This window comes from Aythya marila (genome assembly GCF_965140915.1).
Source record: "Aythya marila genome assembly, chromosome: 5".
NCBI lineage: Eukaryota > Metazoa > Chordata > Aves > Anseriformes > Anatidae > Aythya > Aythya marila.
The window spans coordinates 11,867,878-11,886,041 of record NC_139046.1 but is presented as its reverse complement, the minus strand read 5'-3'; the positions used below and the strand labels follow the sequence as shown (position 1 = coordinate 11,886,041).

At 37.4% G+C, this 18,164-nt stretch overlaps 1 protein-coding gene across 1 annotated transcript; it reads left to right on the top strand.

Moving 5' to 3' along the window:
* Positions 1 to 5,728: 5,728 nt before the first annotated feature.
* Positions 5,729 to 15,744, top strand: DLK1 (delta like non-canonical Notch ligand 1; the record flags this gene model as incomplete). The annotated part of the gene is made up of 5 exons (XM_082761747.1): positions 5,729 to 5,810; positions 6,670 to 6,733; positions 7,173 to 7,303; positions 11,249 to 11,390; positions 15,000 to 15,744. The coding sequence occupies 5 exons, from the start codon at positions 5,729 to 5,731 to the stop codon at positions 15,742 to 15,744; spliced, it is 1,164 nt and encodes a 387-aa protein (XP_082617873.1).
* Positions 15,745 to 18,164: the final 2,420 nt, after the last annotated feature.

Genomic DNA, 18,164 nt, shown 5'->3' with positions numbered 1-18,164 from the left:
TGTTTACTCATTGACTATTAAGAATCTATGTGCGTTTTCACTGCACCAAATGTTTCACATTGCAGGAAAAGAAAACGTAATAAGGTGGTATAAATTACCAACTGAATATTGTCTTCATGTCAAAACAGGTAAAGAAAGTTGACAAATAATGATACAAACTTCCTGGCTATATTGAAATCTGTCAGACTGTTAGGCATCTTTTAAAAATCAGAAGGATTCAGGCTTTTTTAATAGCAGTCTGAGGGGAACATTTTCTAGATTGAAAGTTGTTATTTCGGGACCAAAAGTGATGGCTTTTGAAAGGGACATCTTGGATGTCCCTTCAAGCATTGATGGCTTTATATTGAACTTCCCACAACTGTAGTTAGCCTTTCCTTAAAGACATCTAATTATTTTTGCTCTAATCTGTTTGGCAAACTGTCATGCTGTCTGATGAACCTCAATGTTAAAGAGGATGCTGGTGAAATTAATCTTTCTTCCAGTTATAGTTCTGGCCATTATATCTGCCCACTACAAATATTTGCTCCTTTCTCTTTCTTGATTTCACACATTATGATGGCTATATATTGTTTTTCTCTCTTTAAGCTAAAAAGGTCCTTCTACAATTTTCTCACTTCCTTTCAAGAAATCTATTTACACCATGCTATACTTAAGTTACAGATAGCCCAGTACAATATAAAATGACAGTGATACCTTCCTAGCTCTTTGAAAAATGCCTTTGTTTAAATTTATGTTTTATTTTTTGTAACACCATCAGATAAGATCTCAGTTTTTGTTTACATTGAGTACAGAATCATGTTCCCTGAATATATTTTATTTTGTTGTTTGTAAAATAGGTTTCTTCTCCATATTCTCATCTTTTGCTGTTGATAGCAGAACAGAAAACGGTCTTGTTTTGTGTTTTATGTAGCAGTTTCTCAACTCTGTATTTTAGTTGCTGGGTGTATACACCTGTCACTGGAATAACTTCAAATGTAGAGTCTTATTAAATATTTCAAATTTGTACATTTGGGGCTTTTTATTTACAATATCAAAGAAGGGCTACACTATGATCTTGGGGAAGGCAAAATCTCTGACCTTCCTAACACCGGGAAAGAAAGAAATTGTATTAATTTCTTGATCAAGACTTTTACATTCAGTGCAAAGCTGTCCCAGTGATGAAACTTTTGCCTCAATCTTCAGTGTCCAAGATTTCATGTAATGTATTTTCTAAAACAGCTGACAGAATTCTCTGTGCAATGGTAATTGGCTGATGGACAGCGCTGACCTAGTGTTTTTTCAATAGAGGTTACAAGGATTTTGAGCGTTGAGCAAGGGAATAGGCTTGGCTTTAACTCTTGTAAATTACTGCTGTATATTTTAGCTCTGCACACTCTGGCTACTGTTCCAATGGGAAAAAATCACCACAGCTAAAAAATAAATATTTTGGCAATCTCCTGTTAATTGTTGACTGTTGCTACTTCTCTGTGTAGTAAAATTTGTTCTGTGGAGAAAACCTTTCTGGTTTATGTGCCCTGGTACAGAAGGTGCTGCACAAGATGCCTGTCTCCACAGAGAAGTCTACATACGTTCACCTACTGACTTTTGTGAAGGCAGAAATGCATACTTGAAGTGCACATGAAGACAGTAAAAATAATTTCATCTTTTTCTTGTCAGTCTTGTGCCAGCTCAGTGTGCTATCAGCTCACTGAAGAACAGAGGTAGCAGTAGTAAAGGTGGAATGAGGGGAGAACTGCAGATAGTTGTGTAGTTGGGACACAACAACAAAAAAACAAGATTAGGAGAAAAGCAGAAAAGGATTGCAATCTCTGTTCCAATAAGCTCCTAGGTTGGCTCAGCCCATCCTGTCCAGCCACACACAAGGAAGGGATAGACTGACGTAGAATTTGAAATAGATGAAAGGTTCCTTTCTGCACTAATGAAGTCTGATGAGCTTATTTTTCTAAGCGACAAAGCTAACCACAGAGTACAGTATGGAGTACAAACTTGTAAAACCAGCTAATATACCTTAAAACTTTGTGCCTGTGTATGTCCATGGCTGAAGAGATTCTTTCAAGGGATAAAGGATACACCTATGCAAGGATGAAATTACTTTCTGATACTCCTATTCTATTGACAAAATATTTTTGCTCTGCCAAGGACATTGCACTGCCCTGTAACTGTTGTGTTGTTGTTGTTGTTTTGTTTTGTTTTGTTTTTCTCTCTCTAAAATATGCATAAGGGTACCCCAAATTAATTATTTTTATGTCTTTCTCCCATATGAGGTCTCAGATATAGCTTCTGTGTGACTCTATTTTTTACCCTCAGATTTTAGCTACCAGGAGTTCTCAGGGAACTTTAGGAGCTGTCATACTGTTGACTTGCTCTGTGTTTCTCATCACCGAAGCAAATTTTCTGTCTTCAGATTCTTTCAATATTGAGTCTCTCTCTGGACAAAAGGTGTTAGATTAGTATGTAAACAAACACTTGGGAGTTATGAGTACTCCTATCCAGGACAGAACTTCAAAGATTCCTTGCTGCTTCAAGGATTTCTAGTCTTTGCAGAGCTGCTTGCAAGCTGCTGAAGGTTGAAGCACTCTGTTTCTGTGTTCAATAGACAAAAGGAATTTCTTACCAAGCTTAAATTCTTAATTTCAGTGTGCTTTTTCCAGTAGCCCAGTCCTTGAACCTGTTCATTATTCATGTCTCAGGATCCATGATAGTCGTGTGTTTTCTTGGTAAAAAAAATAAAAATAAAAATTATGTATATATATATAGCATAATATCTCAAATTCTGTAAAAGAATCTATGAAGATTCTCTTCTTGATTCAATTGTTGCAGTCACTGTCTTTGATGCCCTGGTTCCTATAATGAATCTCAAAGAAAATCTCACAATGTCCCAAGATTTCAATGAAGCTGCATGTTTCCTGAGGATGACAAATTGTTGGGACCCACACTCCTTAGTCTGTACTCACCACTAAAGAATTTTTAGATGAAATAGTGAATACAGTTGTTAACACTTTGAATGATCTTACACAAAAAAACATATGGGGTTCTTTTCTTTCCAATTTCCAATGCAAATACTTAAACAAAACAAAAATAAAAAGATTTATTCTCTCAGAAGAAATCACTAAGATCTGCCAAAACCCAATCACTGTAATTTTCAGGGACTATTGCAATGCCTGTGGAGATTTGGATCAGAGTGCTTTTGGCAGCAAACAAGCTAAGTAAAAATTATTTGCAGTTTGGTTTTCTCAGGTAGAAGAAGTAGTGAAAAGATGATGAGTCTGGATTCGCACAATGATGAGGCTTCTGTTTTGAAATTGCTTTTGGAATAGCATCAGGGCAGGTTCTGTTCCAACAGGTTCTGGTTGGATATAATGGGTAGACTTCACTCTTACAAAAAGAATTCTGACTTCTTAAAAATAAAATTTGCCTCTTGCTTTTAGATGACCCTTGAAGTAAGTAGAAAAGGTGGGAAAATGGAGAATCATCCTAATTTCAGCCATCCAAGATGCACCTCTGAGGCACAGAAATGAGAAAAGTAGAGTTGCTCTAACAATAGATTACTTTTGTTTAACAGTATATCCAGGCAAAAAATAATAATAAAATAAATTAAAATAAAATAAAATGTAAAAAACATGAAAACAAGCAAGAAAAACAGAGTACAAATACTAAAATTTGTAATGGTGATTATAACACATATCACAGAATCACAGAATGGACGAGGTTGGAAGGAACCTCTGAAGGTCACCTAGTCCAAACTTGCTGCCAAGCAGGATCACCTAGAGCACGTCGTGCAGGATGGCATCCAGGTGGGTTTTGAATATCTCCAGAGAAGGAGACTCCACAACATCTCTGCGTTATATATAGAGAGAGAATTGTGAGGACAAGATTTTTCTAGTGATTTTTTTCATAAGAAATCAGTTTTGGACAATGCAGGTAATGAACTCAGAAAATAGAACAAATGTGTCACTGTATGTCACACTATTATATTTACAGTGCAAATGAAAACAGATAATTTGACAGTGATTAGTGTATGGATAAAATCTATGAATTCTACAGACTCACTACTCTTAAGGTCTGAAGAATAAAGAATACAAGGAGTCATTTCTTCCAGCTAAAGCATCACAGAACTTTTGTAGCCATTTTACCTCCTCAAGTTACCTCTTGGTGAAAAATATGCAAACCAATATCTAACATAAAAAAAGTTTCTGCATCAAGCAAAGAAGTTATGATCTAAGGGAAGAATAAACAACCCTGGACCAACAGCTACCAGAGTCTGTAACAACTAACTAAGAAAGTCAGGATAAAAGTAAAGTGAACAAGACTGGTAAAGAACTGGAAAGAACTGCTGGTATTTATACTAGGAAAGCACAAATTCACAGAATAGCAAAGGACTGACTAGCCATTGTTACTGCTCCACATTTTCACTTTTCTGGTGCCTTTCTGTCATTCACGATTCCCTAGCTGTGGCTGGGCATGTGAACTACAGCAAAAGCTGTGGTGACAAAGTAACCTTTTTGAAACTTTGGTAGTGTTTCAGTAATAAAATGAAAGCAAGTGGAAAAGGTATGGAGGTATTCTGTGCCTGTAGAGCCAGATAGGCAGAGTGTATCTCATGTAGCCAAACTTCTGGAGAGACTTGAAGAAGCAGTGTCTGCCTCTCACACTTTACACTCAAGCACTGTTTTGTAAACCACCCCTCATTCTCCTCTTCCTGTTTTTATCCTTCAATTCCCCCATAAAATTAAAAACCTGCATTATTAGAAGCAAACTTTTGCAACCTAAGTGACATCATTATCTTCAAGTACCAGTAAATGGGCTTTCTGAAGCTAACGTGTGCTTTTCAGTTCGTATGTATTCAGGCAGATAATCTTGAATTAGCCAATTGTAATTCCAGAGAAAAAGCAGGTGGTTCTATAGTCTTCTTACCATATTATAGTGGTCTCTACTTGCTTCACATAAATGTAGATAAATTGGTAAATGAGGTCTCATGGAAATAAGCACTACAGCAGAAGCAGAAGAAAACGGGTCCCTTAAGAATCCTAAAAAACAGGCATAACTTCTTTAAAAGAAGAAAAAAAAGAACAAGAAATACCCAGTCTAATTCCATAAGGGACTGCTCAAAGGAATAATTAAAAAGATAGACAAGAGAAAGGAGCAGCCACAGAATAAAGCACAAAATTTAAATTGCCTAGTGGTGGAAGTAACGCTTTTTTTTTTCTTCTTGATCTGTTCAGTATATAAAAAAGAGATGTAGTTTTGGGGGTCTTTTTAATTAATTATTTATTTATTTATTTTTAACTTTTTAGCCTCAAAAACAGAAGATGCTTTGCCTTCCTTGCTTTTGCTGGGGTCTTTCCTGAAAAAAAAAATTGGAGCTCTGATGTGCCTGACTAAGCAGAGAAGTCTTCAGAAACCCGAAGCCCTGAATTAGCTGTTTGTGAACTGCCGGAGTAAGTTTCAACGAGGTAAGAGGCGTGTTTCAAACCCCCCTGCTAGACCTCCCTCCTCCCGCAGCCTTCCCAAAAGCCTTCCCAAAAGCCTTCCCTCGCCGCAATCGCACAGGGTGCGCAAGGTGCCGGCTCCTCTTTCAGCCCTCGGAGCGCCAGCATTGAGCAAGGGTCTGCCCTGGGCAGCCTTCCTCTTCCTTCTCCTTCTTCTCCTTTCTTCCTCCTCCTCCTCCCGCCCCTGCAGCGCTGCGGGCGGGGGTGCCTCCGCCTCCTCCTCTTCTTCCTCCCCGGCCATGGGGCTGCGTGCCGCCGGGCTCCTCGGCTGCTGCTGCTGCTGCTGCTGCTTGCTGCCCCTCGTCCTCCCTGCAGCCCCAGGTACCGGCCGGGGGGCGGCGGGGAGCGGGGTGGGAAACTTGGCGGAGTTTGCTGGGGCCGGGCTAAGGGCGGCGGGGGGAGCCCACCCGCGGCACCCCGAAGCACTCGGTGCTTCCCCTGAAGTTTGCTCCGGTTGAGGGTCCTGGCTCTTTGTAGGGAGCTCGTCCTCACTGCCCGTCTGAGGGGTATCTCCCCTGCCCCTCGTGGAGGGTGTCAGTGGTGGCATCATACCGCTGAACGCGCTTGGTGCTGATAGTTGGAAACGGCAAAAAAAAATAATGAGACTGAGACCTCTTCTTTGTAATTCAGTTATTCTTGTACTATTTAATCAAAGTGACGATTTCTTTTTTTCATCTGATGTAACGTTGAAATAAATTTAACACAAGTAAGTTGTTTTACACGGATTTTTTTTTTCTCTGACTAAAGATATTTCTGAGTTTTAAGTAGTTCTAAAATAATACAACTGGAGTTGCATGTTGTGAAATTGTATCTATAGAATTGCTCTGAAGTTTCTATTTTCAAGTAGTGTATAGTAGTGTTTTACTTCGCATATGCTACCATGTTTTACTATGAATCCTTTTGCAATCCATTCTCTACATCATTCCACTCACCCTATAGAAACACTATGTAACATGCTTCTGATTAGGTTCACTTAACATTTGGGAAACTTGAAATACATATTTTCATACCTGTAACAAATACTATCAGAATACTATGCAGTCTGGTTTCTTCTTACTATACAGTGTGGTTTCTTTTAAAACACCAATAATGTGTAGAGGACACTATATATATATATATATATATATATATTTCTGAGTGCTGATTTTTCTATTTTGATATTAACAATCTCTTTTTCTAGGTGTGAACTGTAAAACTGGCTGCCACCCAGTGAATGGATTTTGTGAATTTCCCAGTGAATGCAGGTAAAAAAATCTGTCAGACATGCTTGTTAGCTCAGGAACAGACTTCTACATTAATTTATTGTCCTTGTAAAATAGACAGAAACTGAAACAATTTGTCCTCTGAAAATATGGTACTGTAGTGAAGCAGCACTCTATTAGCATACAGTAACTGGAGTTGTAGAGCTTAGACATCTAGATGCTTTTTTAGCCTAATTATTCTAGTAAGACTTTACATTGATTAACATTTATTAACTTTTTGTCGCTGAATTATACAGTTTTCTTCAGATGAACTGCTTCTAGTATCCTGGAAGCACTGAAGGTATCTTTTTGTTCCAATGTGCTGCATAGTCCAATTTTGTATCTGAAAGTTTATTTATTTTGCCTTGAAAAGCAGAACATCCTTGTAATTATGTTTATTAAAAATAAACTATGCCTCTATCTTGTCTTTTATCTCTTTCAGGTGTCAGCCTGGTTGGCAGGGTGCTTTTTGTAATCAGTGTGTACCTTTCCCTGGGTGTTTGCATGGCAGCTGTGCCAAACCCTGGCAGTGCATCTGTGAGGAGGGCTGGGTTGGCAGCCTCTGTGACATAGGTTTGCACGTCTTTTCTTATTCTTGAGCTACTGAGGTGAAACAGCCCCATCTGGTGATGGAGACTTGCAAAAGTCCTTCTGGATAACTATTAAAAAATACTCTGGACAGCAGCATGTAAACCTGGAGTTTCTATAACTTAGACAAAATAATGCAGTGTCTTTGATAACTGGGCATATGTGCAAGCAGCACATAGCTTCATAATTTTTTAAATATTGACCATTGTGGACAATGCTAACAAAAAAAAAAAAAAAAAAAAAAACCTGCTCACTTGAAGTCATATAAGTCTTTTTGATAAAAAACACACATCTTTATATTAGATAATTTGAAATATTTACCTGACACAATATATATATAATAATTTCTGTACAGAAAGACAATATTAATGCTTCTTATTAGATTAATATTTATTCCTCAACCTAGTGATGATTCAGTGGAGTAGCATTAGTATAACTGAGAAAAAGGTCTGTCCAATCAGGCTACTGCTTTCCTCCTGGACCTGAGGTAATAAGCACAGAGTGCACTTGCTCACCCCTTTCCTGTCAGAATGAGCCAGGTTAGCATAAGTAACTTGAAGAACTGGACTTTGTTGAGCTGGTTTGTTTTGGCTGACATAAACAGATGAGTGTTCAGCCAAGATATCCAAGGGGACAGAAATGGCATGAGCATCCAGAAGCATGCACCACTTCAGTTTGCATAATTGCAGCTGGAAGAGGACAAACGTCCAGGACCTTGTTCTCTCTGCTTCAAATTCAGGCTTTTGTTGTTATACAGTTTCTAATTTGTAGAGCATGGCTGTGGTCTGCCAATGAATACCCAAAAGAGTAGTTAATTATGATGCAGTATGAATAGAATAAAATTTTCAAGATGACTAAAAGACTCAAGGTTTCTGGTAGTGCATCCTTGCAGTGGCATGAAGGTTGGTGCAAGGTGCTTAGGTAATCACTCACCTTCTCATCAGAATTTGCAGCCTGTACACACCAACTGCACACAAAGGCATATTCAGGCTCCTTTGTTTGAAGCTAGTCCTGGTATGTTTGCAAGAACTGTAGTAGCACTGGTGCAGATGTGACTGTAAACTTTCAGAAATAAATACATTAATTATGTTTTTCTAGACATCTCTCACTGATGTCTTCATACCTGGAACAAACAAAAGGATTTTCATTATAATTAGTAAAGGGGAATGGGTTCCTCTGAATGGGTCTGTGGTGTACAATCACAGATTTATGAAATTAGACAGAAAAATTCCCAATTGCCAACTTAGGAGGCTCAGCTCTATCAGTTGTCAGTGATCATGAAGGACCAGATTTTTTAAAGGTACCATCTACACAATTAAATTCATATGAAGTTTTCTAGTTGAACATACTTTAAAAAATAATAATAAACAAAACAACAACAAAAAAAAATCTAAACACCTGGCTGAACTTCTAAGCAATTAAAGGTCTTCACATTTCTGAGCTTGGCAACCTTCCTTCTTGCAACCAGTATTTAGGATGGAAAACAATTCTGTTGGACCTATATCCCTACCTTTAGGGAAAAATAATAGTTTAATACATATTCATTATGATAGTTTTATAAGACAAAATAGATATCCCTTAAGTCCAGAAACTATTACTTTTTGCAATGCTCAGTGTTACCTCAGAGTCTTCTTTGCCAATTTGCATTTAGATCCCCATGAAGATGTGGCAAGAATTCTCAGCCAAAAAGAAATAATCATCTTTTCATCTAGAGGCACAAATTATATTGGAAGTCTTTCATCTCAGTGGATTTATTTACTCTAAGTAGAACAAGGTATCAAGAGTCCTAGTTTCCTTGCCACTGGAAGGTTGTTCTACTGACCCATGAAAGCACTTTAACCAAAAATGGGGTTAATTGCTCAACCACTGATCTCCACATCCTTTGCCAAAAGGTTGTGTTGGTTTTGGTTTCCTGGCTGTATAAAGTCATTACAGACTGCTATAACTCGTTAACAGGTATCACTAAATGAAACTTGATCAGGTTAGGAAAAAGGACAAAAGGACAAAATGATGGTTCCCATTCATTTGGCGACCATTGTTATATACACATAACTATCTTTTAAATATGGAAGTACAAACCTATCAATATTTACCATGCAATATGAGATTCCTTGCCTCCCTCTTCTAATACTGTGTTTTTGTGTGTGATGACAGGAGGCCAAAACCATTATAATTTCACAAACAAGTGTCATTAATTGACATTTTGTAGCTACAGGAAACAATTTTTAGCTTCAGGTGTGTAATGTGATAAGCCTTGTTAGAAAGCTACATTTATATTGTTTCTGTGGAGGCTGACATAAGGTCATTAGTTTTGGGATTTGCTTGACATGCTTCATTTTTGCTGCTATAGAAAGAGTAATATTTGCCAGGGGGTTTCTGGCATAGCCACTGTTTTAATGTTGCCAGCTGTCAGCAAATACCAACGCACCAGGATAGCAAAACCCAGATATAGGTCCAAAATTCACTTGGCCACTGCTGTTAACTTCTGAAATTTCTGTAAAATATAGATACGGTCTCAGCACCTTATTTGCTTGCTAAACACTAGAGAAAAAGAGGTAACTGAATGGTGTTGTTCTCTTTCTCCATTTTCTAGGAGAGTTAGTGTATAATCTCCTTAGTATGGGTTATGGAACTTCCTTTCTGTAACTATTTGAGGTTATTGAGTGGTTTGCTAATGCCTCTGACTATGTAGCCTTTATATTTACCATAGGCTATCTGGTTTTCAGCTCAGATGAAGAATGACATACCTTATAATTTATAGGCTTGCAGATTATAGGTTGTGTTTGATCCACTGTAAATATGTAGACCAGGATTAGTGGTATCATTTATGACTATTATTGCAACCACTTGGACAGGCATGGCACTTAAAGAGAGAAATTGGTGTTGATGCTGATGATTAACCTCTTTGCCACGGGCTGCACCACCGGCCTGCCTGAAAGCCACGGTATCTTATCCTCTGGAAACATCCTTGAAATTGGGTATATGTACACCTAGAACAAGGATGCACAGAGCAAGGTTTCCCTCATTCATGATTATTTTGGTCCTTGAGAAAACTGGAGCTTACACTCACAGAGCTTGCAAAGAGGTTGTCTTATAATGAGAACAGATGAACATATTAGAAAATAGAGTTCATTATCCAAGGAAGATTATATTCAAAAGCTAAGGTTATTGAAGTGTTTTGTTGTGGTTAAAATTTTGCAGTAGCTCATGATATCATCTACCTTTCATGTTATGCTATGGGAACTAGCATATAAATGCCCTTAAATCTTTTTCATCTTTTCAGAAAATGTGTTTGTACACAGAAGTGTTAGAGACATCATATAACTTGCAGCCAGCTCCTCAATGCAGCTGCTCCATTAGTTTGCTAAAATATGCACTTGTTTGTTTATTTAATTTTAATTATTTTAAAAAATTGCTAATCGTTCAAGTGGGAAGTTGCTCAGCAGGGAAACAGTAAAGAAAATTAGATGTGTGACTTTGGGTGAAAACACACCATACAGCTCTCTATTCTGGTACAGTTATGTAAGGGTTAGATGCAGCCAAGCCAAAAGATGAACTCTTGAGAGACTTTGTAATCTGCTGATCTCTGTTGTTATGAAATGTTTGTTTATAAGCACATAATGATGGGTTGTTGGGCAGGGAGAGGGGAGAATTCCCTGTTCCGTTTTACTTTATCAGAATTCTGTTTATGGATAAGCCAAGGCTGTAAGAGGATGACTATGCCCCTTAGAAGTTCTTTCTTCAATGCAGGATGAACGATAGATAAAGATACATGTACATTTTATTTAAACTATTCTTTACTATTTACAGATTCTTTCTCCTAACTTTATTTGAGCCCTGATTCTGGTCATCTGCTGACAGTTCAGCTTTCATTTTATTCAAAAGTGTTTTAATACAACTAAAAAAATATTTTTGTTTGTTTTTAAACAGATATTCACCCATGTTCTGCAAAGCCCTGCACCAATAACTCAACATGCATAGAGACTGGTGATGGAGGATATATTTGTCTTTGTGCCCAGGGATTTACAGGAAAAAATTGCCATCTCAAAAAAGGACCTTGCATTATTAATGGGTAAATATTGATTTCTGGTGTGAATTTAAAATCTACATTCCTACTGAACATTCTTCAGATTTCGTAGCTAAGTGAAGATATCTCTACGCTAAAATATGTAGTTCTTCTGCTAGGACAATTATTTAGTTACTGATATTTTTAGCAAACTTTGCAAATCTGTTCAGTTATTCTGTAAAAAATTACACATTAAAAATATGAGTTCATGTGTATAATTTGAGTACTAAACGTGATAGTTTGCACACTTTGTTGTGATGAATTTATGCCTTGCCATGATTTTAGTAAGTAGTAACCTGCCATCACATGTTCTCACCTCTAGTGAGATCACCTCTAGAGGGATAATTTTATGCAAAATCAAGGTACAGTAATACGAACCATAACCAACCCACAAGCTTTCTGTACAAAATCACCTAGTTCACCAGCCTGTCATTTTCTTACCATACATAAGATGGTATGTCAAGGGTTTACTGAGGGAGATAATCTCAATTCTATGAGAAGAGGATGTGGGAGGGGATTTCCTTCCATTCTCTAAGAGAAATAAGATGTTAGAACAGGGTTGGGAGCAGGTTGAAGGTGATATTTCCCCTCTGCTCAACACTGGTGAGAAACATTTGGAGCACTGGGTTCAGTTCTGTTTTCCACTACGTGAGGATGAGGTCATACTGCAGAGAGTACAGCACAGGCCCGTGAAGATGATGAAGGGACTGGAGCACCCCTCCTATGAGGAGAGGCTGCGAGAGCTGGATAATTTAGCCTGGAGAAGAGCAGACTGTGGGATCTTCTCCATGTGGATAAATACCTTTGTGATAGTACTCTCAGTTCAAACTGAATACTCATTAAATAGTTTGGAAATCATGGAAAAAAAAATCATAACAAAACAACATTCTTGAAACAGCAATTCCTTTTCTCTAGGAAGTTGTGTCTTTATGAGGAAAATGAGCAGAAGACAGCTGTAGTGGAAAAAAAAAATGTTCTCACTATAAGCAGTACATGTCTATTAATATTTTATAGTCTGCTGGAGAGTGCACCTCACATCCTGGGAAGAGACCTTATCATAAGAGGTCATCTCACTTTCATCCCACTTCTGTATCCTACCTCTCTGTATCAGTGGCATAGTTAAAAATGTTGATATTACTAACTACTGCCACTGGTTCCTAAGTTAATATTCATAGATAGCACCAAGCCAATTCACAAATCAAAGTAATTTTTCTGGTGTCTACAGAATCTACCAGGTGTATCTGTGTTAGAGATGTCTGTGTGATGCTTTGAAGATCTGGTCTCAAGCAGAGAACCAGAAGGTGCTTTCTGAAATGAAGGCAGAGTATTTGGAAAGCAAAGAAGTGGTATATCCATGTTTCCACAATAAGTCCTTCATGCACCACCCTTGCTGAACATGCCTTAAATGCATGTTAAATATAAATATTTTTATTATCAGTTATTTACAGTTTATTATCAGTTACTTAAATATGAAGTAACTGAATGTATTCAAGGAGATTACTAATATCATTCACTTAAACATATTAAAAAATAGGTAAATGAGATTCATTAGTAAATAAATAATTCATTTTCAAAATTTTTCATGTTTCCTCTAAGCAGTTTTTATTTTTTTATACTTATGAGAAAGTGTAAAAAAAATCATTTTATATAAAAATTAGGCAAAAAATCATTTTGTGCTTACATTCTCCAGCAATTTCTTTCAATTTCCCTGCAAATTCCCTACATTTCTGCAATTTGACCTGCAAGTGAGGGTTCCAATTTCTGCATATTGTCAGATCCAAAACAGTTAGTCTGATTTTCCATGAAACCTCTAAAGCCGAGAGAGTGTGCTAGACTCTCCAAGATAGATCATAACCATTCAATAACTCAAGGACTGTACAGCTACAGGTTCCATATTTTTCTTATAGCATACAGAGAGGCTGGTGATTGTAGCAAAGCTTCTCATTTGCATGAGCACCTCGTGTTCTCACCAGACTGGCCCAGTAAGTGCTATATCAAAGTCTAGCGACAACTCATTTTGCTTTCATAATACAGTTTCCAGACTTCCAGTGCGATCTTTTGGTAACATTTTTTTCCAGGTAACAGTTACAGTGAAGGACAATATGAGAGGACAGAGAGGGGTTTGTGTGTGTGTGTGTGTGTGTGTGTGTGTGTAAGTAGTGAAAAAACAGGCAGATGACCTCTTTACCACAGTAGTCTATCTCTCCTTATGAGTGCCCACCAAGTGTTTCAAACTGCAGAAAACCCGGAGTTGCTCAGGGTGGTCTGTACAATAGCTATTCCCATGGAAACAACTGGGCACTTGAGTAGCTCAGCCTTATCCCACCAGTGCTCAGGGGCCATTTGTAGTCAGGCGCTTATTTTCCTTTCACTGTTGCCTCACTCAAGGCATCAACAGATTTCTTAAACCTCTGTATCCCAATATAAGAATCTGTAATGGCCACTGACAAATGTGAAATGTCAGCTTTCACAAAGCTGCAGATGTTCAGTACCTCTAGGGCTTTCCCCTGGAAATGTAACATGTAAAAAATGCTTGGACTTTTCAGCTGTATCCTGGTACTGTGCTGTATGTCTTTAGAGATTTATAGTTGTTAGGAAAACTAGTCAAATAGGCTTGTAGTCAGCTTTGTCAAGTGTAATGCTGCCTCTCATTACCTCAGATCCATTTTTAAAAGGTAAGTTTTAAATGCTTTGTTCATGTACAGTGAATTGCCATGAAAGTGGCTTTGATCTTTACTTGTAAACACATGACCCCAGACCCTTTTTCAGCCAACAAGGCCAGTTAAAGGACTACATCTGCTTTGAATAGCTCCACTGAATTAGCAGCTTTTGTGCTTTTCTGTCAGTAGATGGCCCTATCTTTTGGCCATACACCTGGTAAGGCACAGTTACATTGCAAAGATGAAAAAAAAAAAGTGACTTGACATCACTTAAAACATAGTACCAGGCTATTCATAATTAAGTTCTCAAAAGGTTTGGAAACATTTGGTTTCCTCATCTTGTTCTCACATTACAGCTGCTTTGCTAATGCTGACACCATCTCATGTATATTTTTAAATTTTTTTTTAATATTTTTTTCAAAATCCTTTGCTCAACAACAGTTTGCAAAAAATTATCTGTTTATCTTTACATTTTTTGTCTGTCATGGAGCAACAAAGAGGCAATACAAAAAAAATCCACTCTGCCGATACAATATGGAGACTGTCTTAAGAATAATCAGGTGGAAAAGAAAATCTTGCTGCTAATGTCATTGTTCAGTCTTGTCCAAACAGTTGCTCAGCTAAATAGCTCTAAGCTTATGAAAATGTTAGGAAACATAATTTGGAAAAATATTTGAAATAACTTAAAATCACTTCACAGCTCTTCAGGTTGGATTTATACAGTGGTATATTAATCCTGTCTGAAGGGTTGGCAGAAGATATTATAATCTGTATTGACAAAGCTGTTGAATAAATTCATTCTTGATTCAACTTGACCAATTTAGTAGATTTGCATTAGTTTTTGGCTCTTATGAAGAAAACCATTTCCTTTTATTATACAAAGGGTGTCCTAATAGCTTCTTTCCTTGGACTGTGATTCAGTTCTGTGTATGTATGTGTTTGTTCTCTATTCTAGCTCACCCTGCCAGAATGGAGGAACATGCATCGATGACAATGGTTTTGCACCCCATGCTTCCTGTCTGTGCCCTTCTGGTTTTGCTGGCAACTTCTGTGAAATAGATAGAGATGACTGTGAATCCAACCCATGTGAAAATGGAGCAACGTGTACAGATATTGGTGTGGGTTTCAGCTGTTTTTGTCCCCATGGCTATACGGGAAAGCTCTGCAGCAGCCGTGTCATATTCTGTGCAAGTGGCCCATGTGAGAATGGAGGGACATGCAGCGAACACCCACAGGGAGGATTTGAATGTATCTGTAAGCCAGAATTTGTTGGTGCAACCTGCAAACATCACAGCAAAAACACAAGTCTCTTTGGAGTGAATACAGGCGCAAAGCGTATGCAGAATTACAAGCTACCCCCAAAAGCTCATCACAGATCAGTGCATCATCAAGAACAAGAAATCCTGAAAATAACAATGAAAGAAACAATCCAAAATGCAGATCCCTTGCTCAGTAAAAGCCAAGTGGTATGTTTTGTTGTACTGGGCTTACTTACATGTCTTGTTGTCTTGGGTACAACTGGGATAGTATTTTTTTCAAAATGTGAAATGTGGCTTGCTAATGCGAAATATAGTCATCTCCTACGCAAGAAAAAGAACTTTTTTCTGAAGTCTAGCAATGGGGAAAACCTCTCTGTTAATATTATCTTCCCAGAGAAGATCAAATTGACTAATTACACTAAGAACTACACTGCCATCTAGGCCCTTGAAAACAAAAACAACTTGCAGCTTTTCATAGCAATATGAAAAATAGATTGAACTTGTTACCTGTGGTTGGCCTTAATATTTGTGGGTGCATTTGGTGTAACTTGTGCTGAGTGATAATGAAGAAAATTTTAATGTATATGTATTGCTAAGGATTTTTTCATTCCCCCAAATTAATGTAAAAAATAATAATAATTAAAAAAAAAAAAAAGACTAAAAAGATCAGGGAATGTTAATCTGATTTACTTTCAAGGCAGCTATGTTTTGTAAAATAAAATGTAATATACCACTAGAACTGTTTTGCAGCTTTTTTGTCTTGTGCTTAGTTTATTTGGTAAATATAGTACCTGTAAATTAATCGATTATGCTTTATTATTTTATTATATTTTATTTTGAATAAACAGCAGATAAGGGTTCTACTGGTTTAATTATTGATCTGTAAATTCTATACTTCAGAAAACTTGTCATAACTGTCCCTGTCTAATTCTTCTTCCATCTATGATAAACAAAACATTAGCAATTGGGATCAACAGGAGCAAACTTGCGCTGGTATCTCACCTATCCAATCAGTTTTGTTAATTTTGCACACCTATAAGGTAAATTACTCTTCCTATAGAATCTAGTAAGTCTTTGTGATATTAATTTCAGGTTACAGGTCTCTATTGCTTTGGATGGTGCCTCCATAAATTGTTTATCTACCAACATATTAAAAATATGTTTAATATCTTCGGTCAAACTTTCTGTATAGAGACCTGGTCAAGATTTAAAAGGATCTGATTCCGATCTTTCCAGACATACTTCTCAAAGAACTCTACCAAGAGAAGTATCTTTCATGCTGGTGTTGTGAGGAGAAATGAAAAGATAGATGTCACTTGAAAGAGGATGTTGCTTTAAATTCTTCATTTTTTCTTTTTTTGTATTATATTTCATGGAGTGGACAAGATTTCAAGAATGAAAAGCATCCCTGAGAACAAGGAAAAGACACAATATTTGCGTGGGCCTGAGGGCACTAATAGGTCTTAACATCCCTGAGCACTCCCACCTGGGGCCTCCACCCACTCCCTGCACATGGTCCTTTTTCAACTCAGCCCAGGGTTATTGGTCCTGGTTTGAGCTTTGTTGCAGGAGTGGGGGTCTCCACCTCTATTTCTGTTCCTGGATGAACCTCAGACTTGCCCTGTAGGTAGCCAGCCCATCTGTGGGATTGACCCGTTGTGCTTGTGTTGCAAATTGTCTCCAGATTTGCTTTCAGACCTATCCCCTGAATGGACCTTGGACCTTTGCTCCTCACATATCTCCTTTTGCTGTGTCTGTGACTGTCAATAGATTACAAGGACCAATTCTGCCCATGTGTTTAGCACTGTTTGGACCTTAAAAAATAAAAAAAAAATTCACTTTGAATGTTGATACCTTCATATGTCTGTAGGTGCCCTTAATGAATAATTTACTTCCTCAGCCACCCCAGATAAGAAGTTTCTTAGCAGATTCTAAGCTGTCTGGTAAGTAAGGTATTCCCAAATCCATAAATAGCTGCTCATACAGCTTGCCATTTTTTTTTTCTCCCTATTTTCTCTCTCTCTCTCTTTTTTTTTTTTTTTTTTTTTTTTTTTTTTTTTTAAATACATGCATTATTGAAGTACATGGCATAGGACGTTACCATGGGATTTTTTTTTTGGTGATACATCTCTCAATTGTTATGAGTAATAAAGCAAGTTTGCATCATTGCTGGTAATACTTGCTTGTATCATATCTTTGCAACATTTTGCAAAGAAGAGAGCTAGCAGGGAAAATGGTATTGACATGCTTTTTTTGGAAAGTGCTGGCTTATAAATAACAAGATGAAAAATTTTTAAATAAACTGATACTCCCTCTTAAAACTATTGTTGGGAAGATGAATGTTCATCAAAACCAGGAACTTTTCAACCAATGATAGCAAAGATGAGTTAGAAATCCAGATGAAAGTGAAACCAGGTATGCAGTATCAAATTTGAAGCCATAAAACTTGAGCTAGTGGAATTTACAAGTTTCTTTTAAAGCAATATATTTTAAACATGTATTTCAGGGTTTTATTGTTTGTTTTGTTTGTTTCTTGTGATCTATTCTGTGATAGAACTATTTTAGTATCAATTTGGATATAATCAGAAAAGTTGGATAACTCGAACCTCACAGCTTTGATTCAAAATCAGTCAAAACACTAGATATCCACTAGGAATCAGTGTTCAGATTCCAGACTGATGTCAAAATAGCAAAACTTTCAGTTTTATGTGCCTCTTGAAAGGAACCCAGCTGCCTGGTCTAACGAGGCAGTAGCAGAAGTGTGGCTGAAGTATATCTGTTCTTTCCACCCTTAAACTTCTGTTGAGTAGTTGAAGCATATTTTTTGTGTCTTCTCTGTCCTGCATGCACCTACAGTTTGT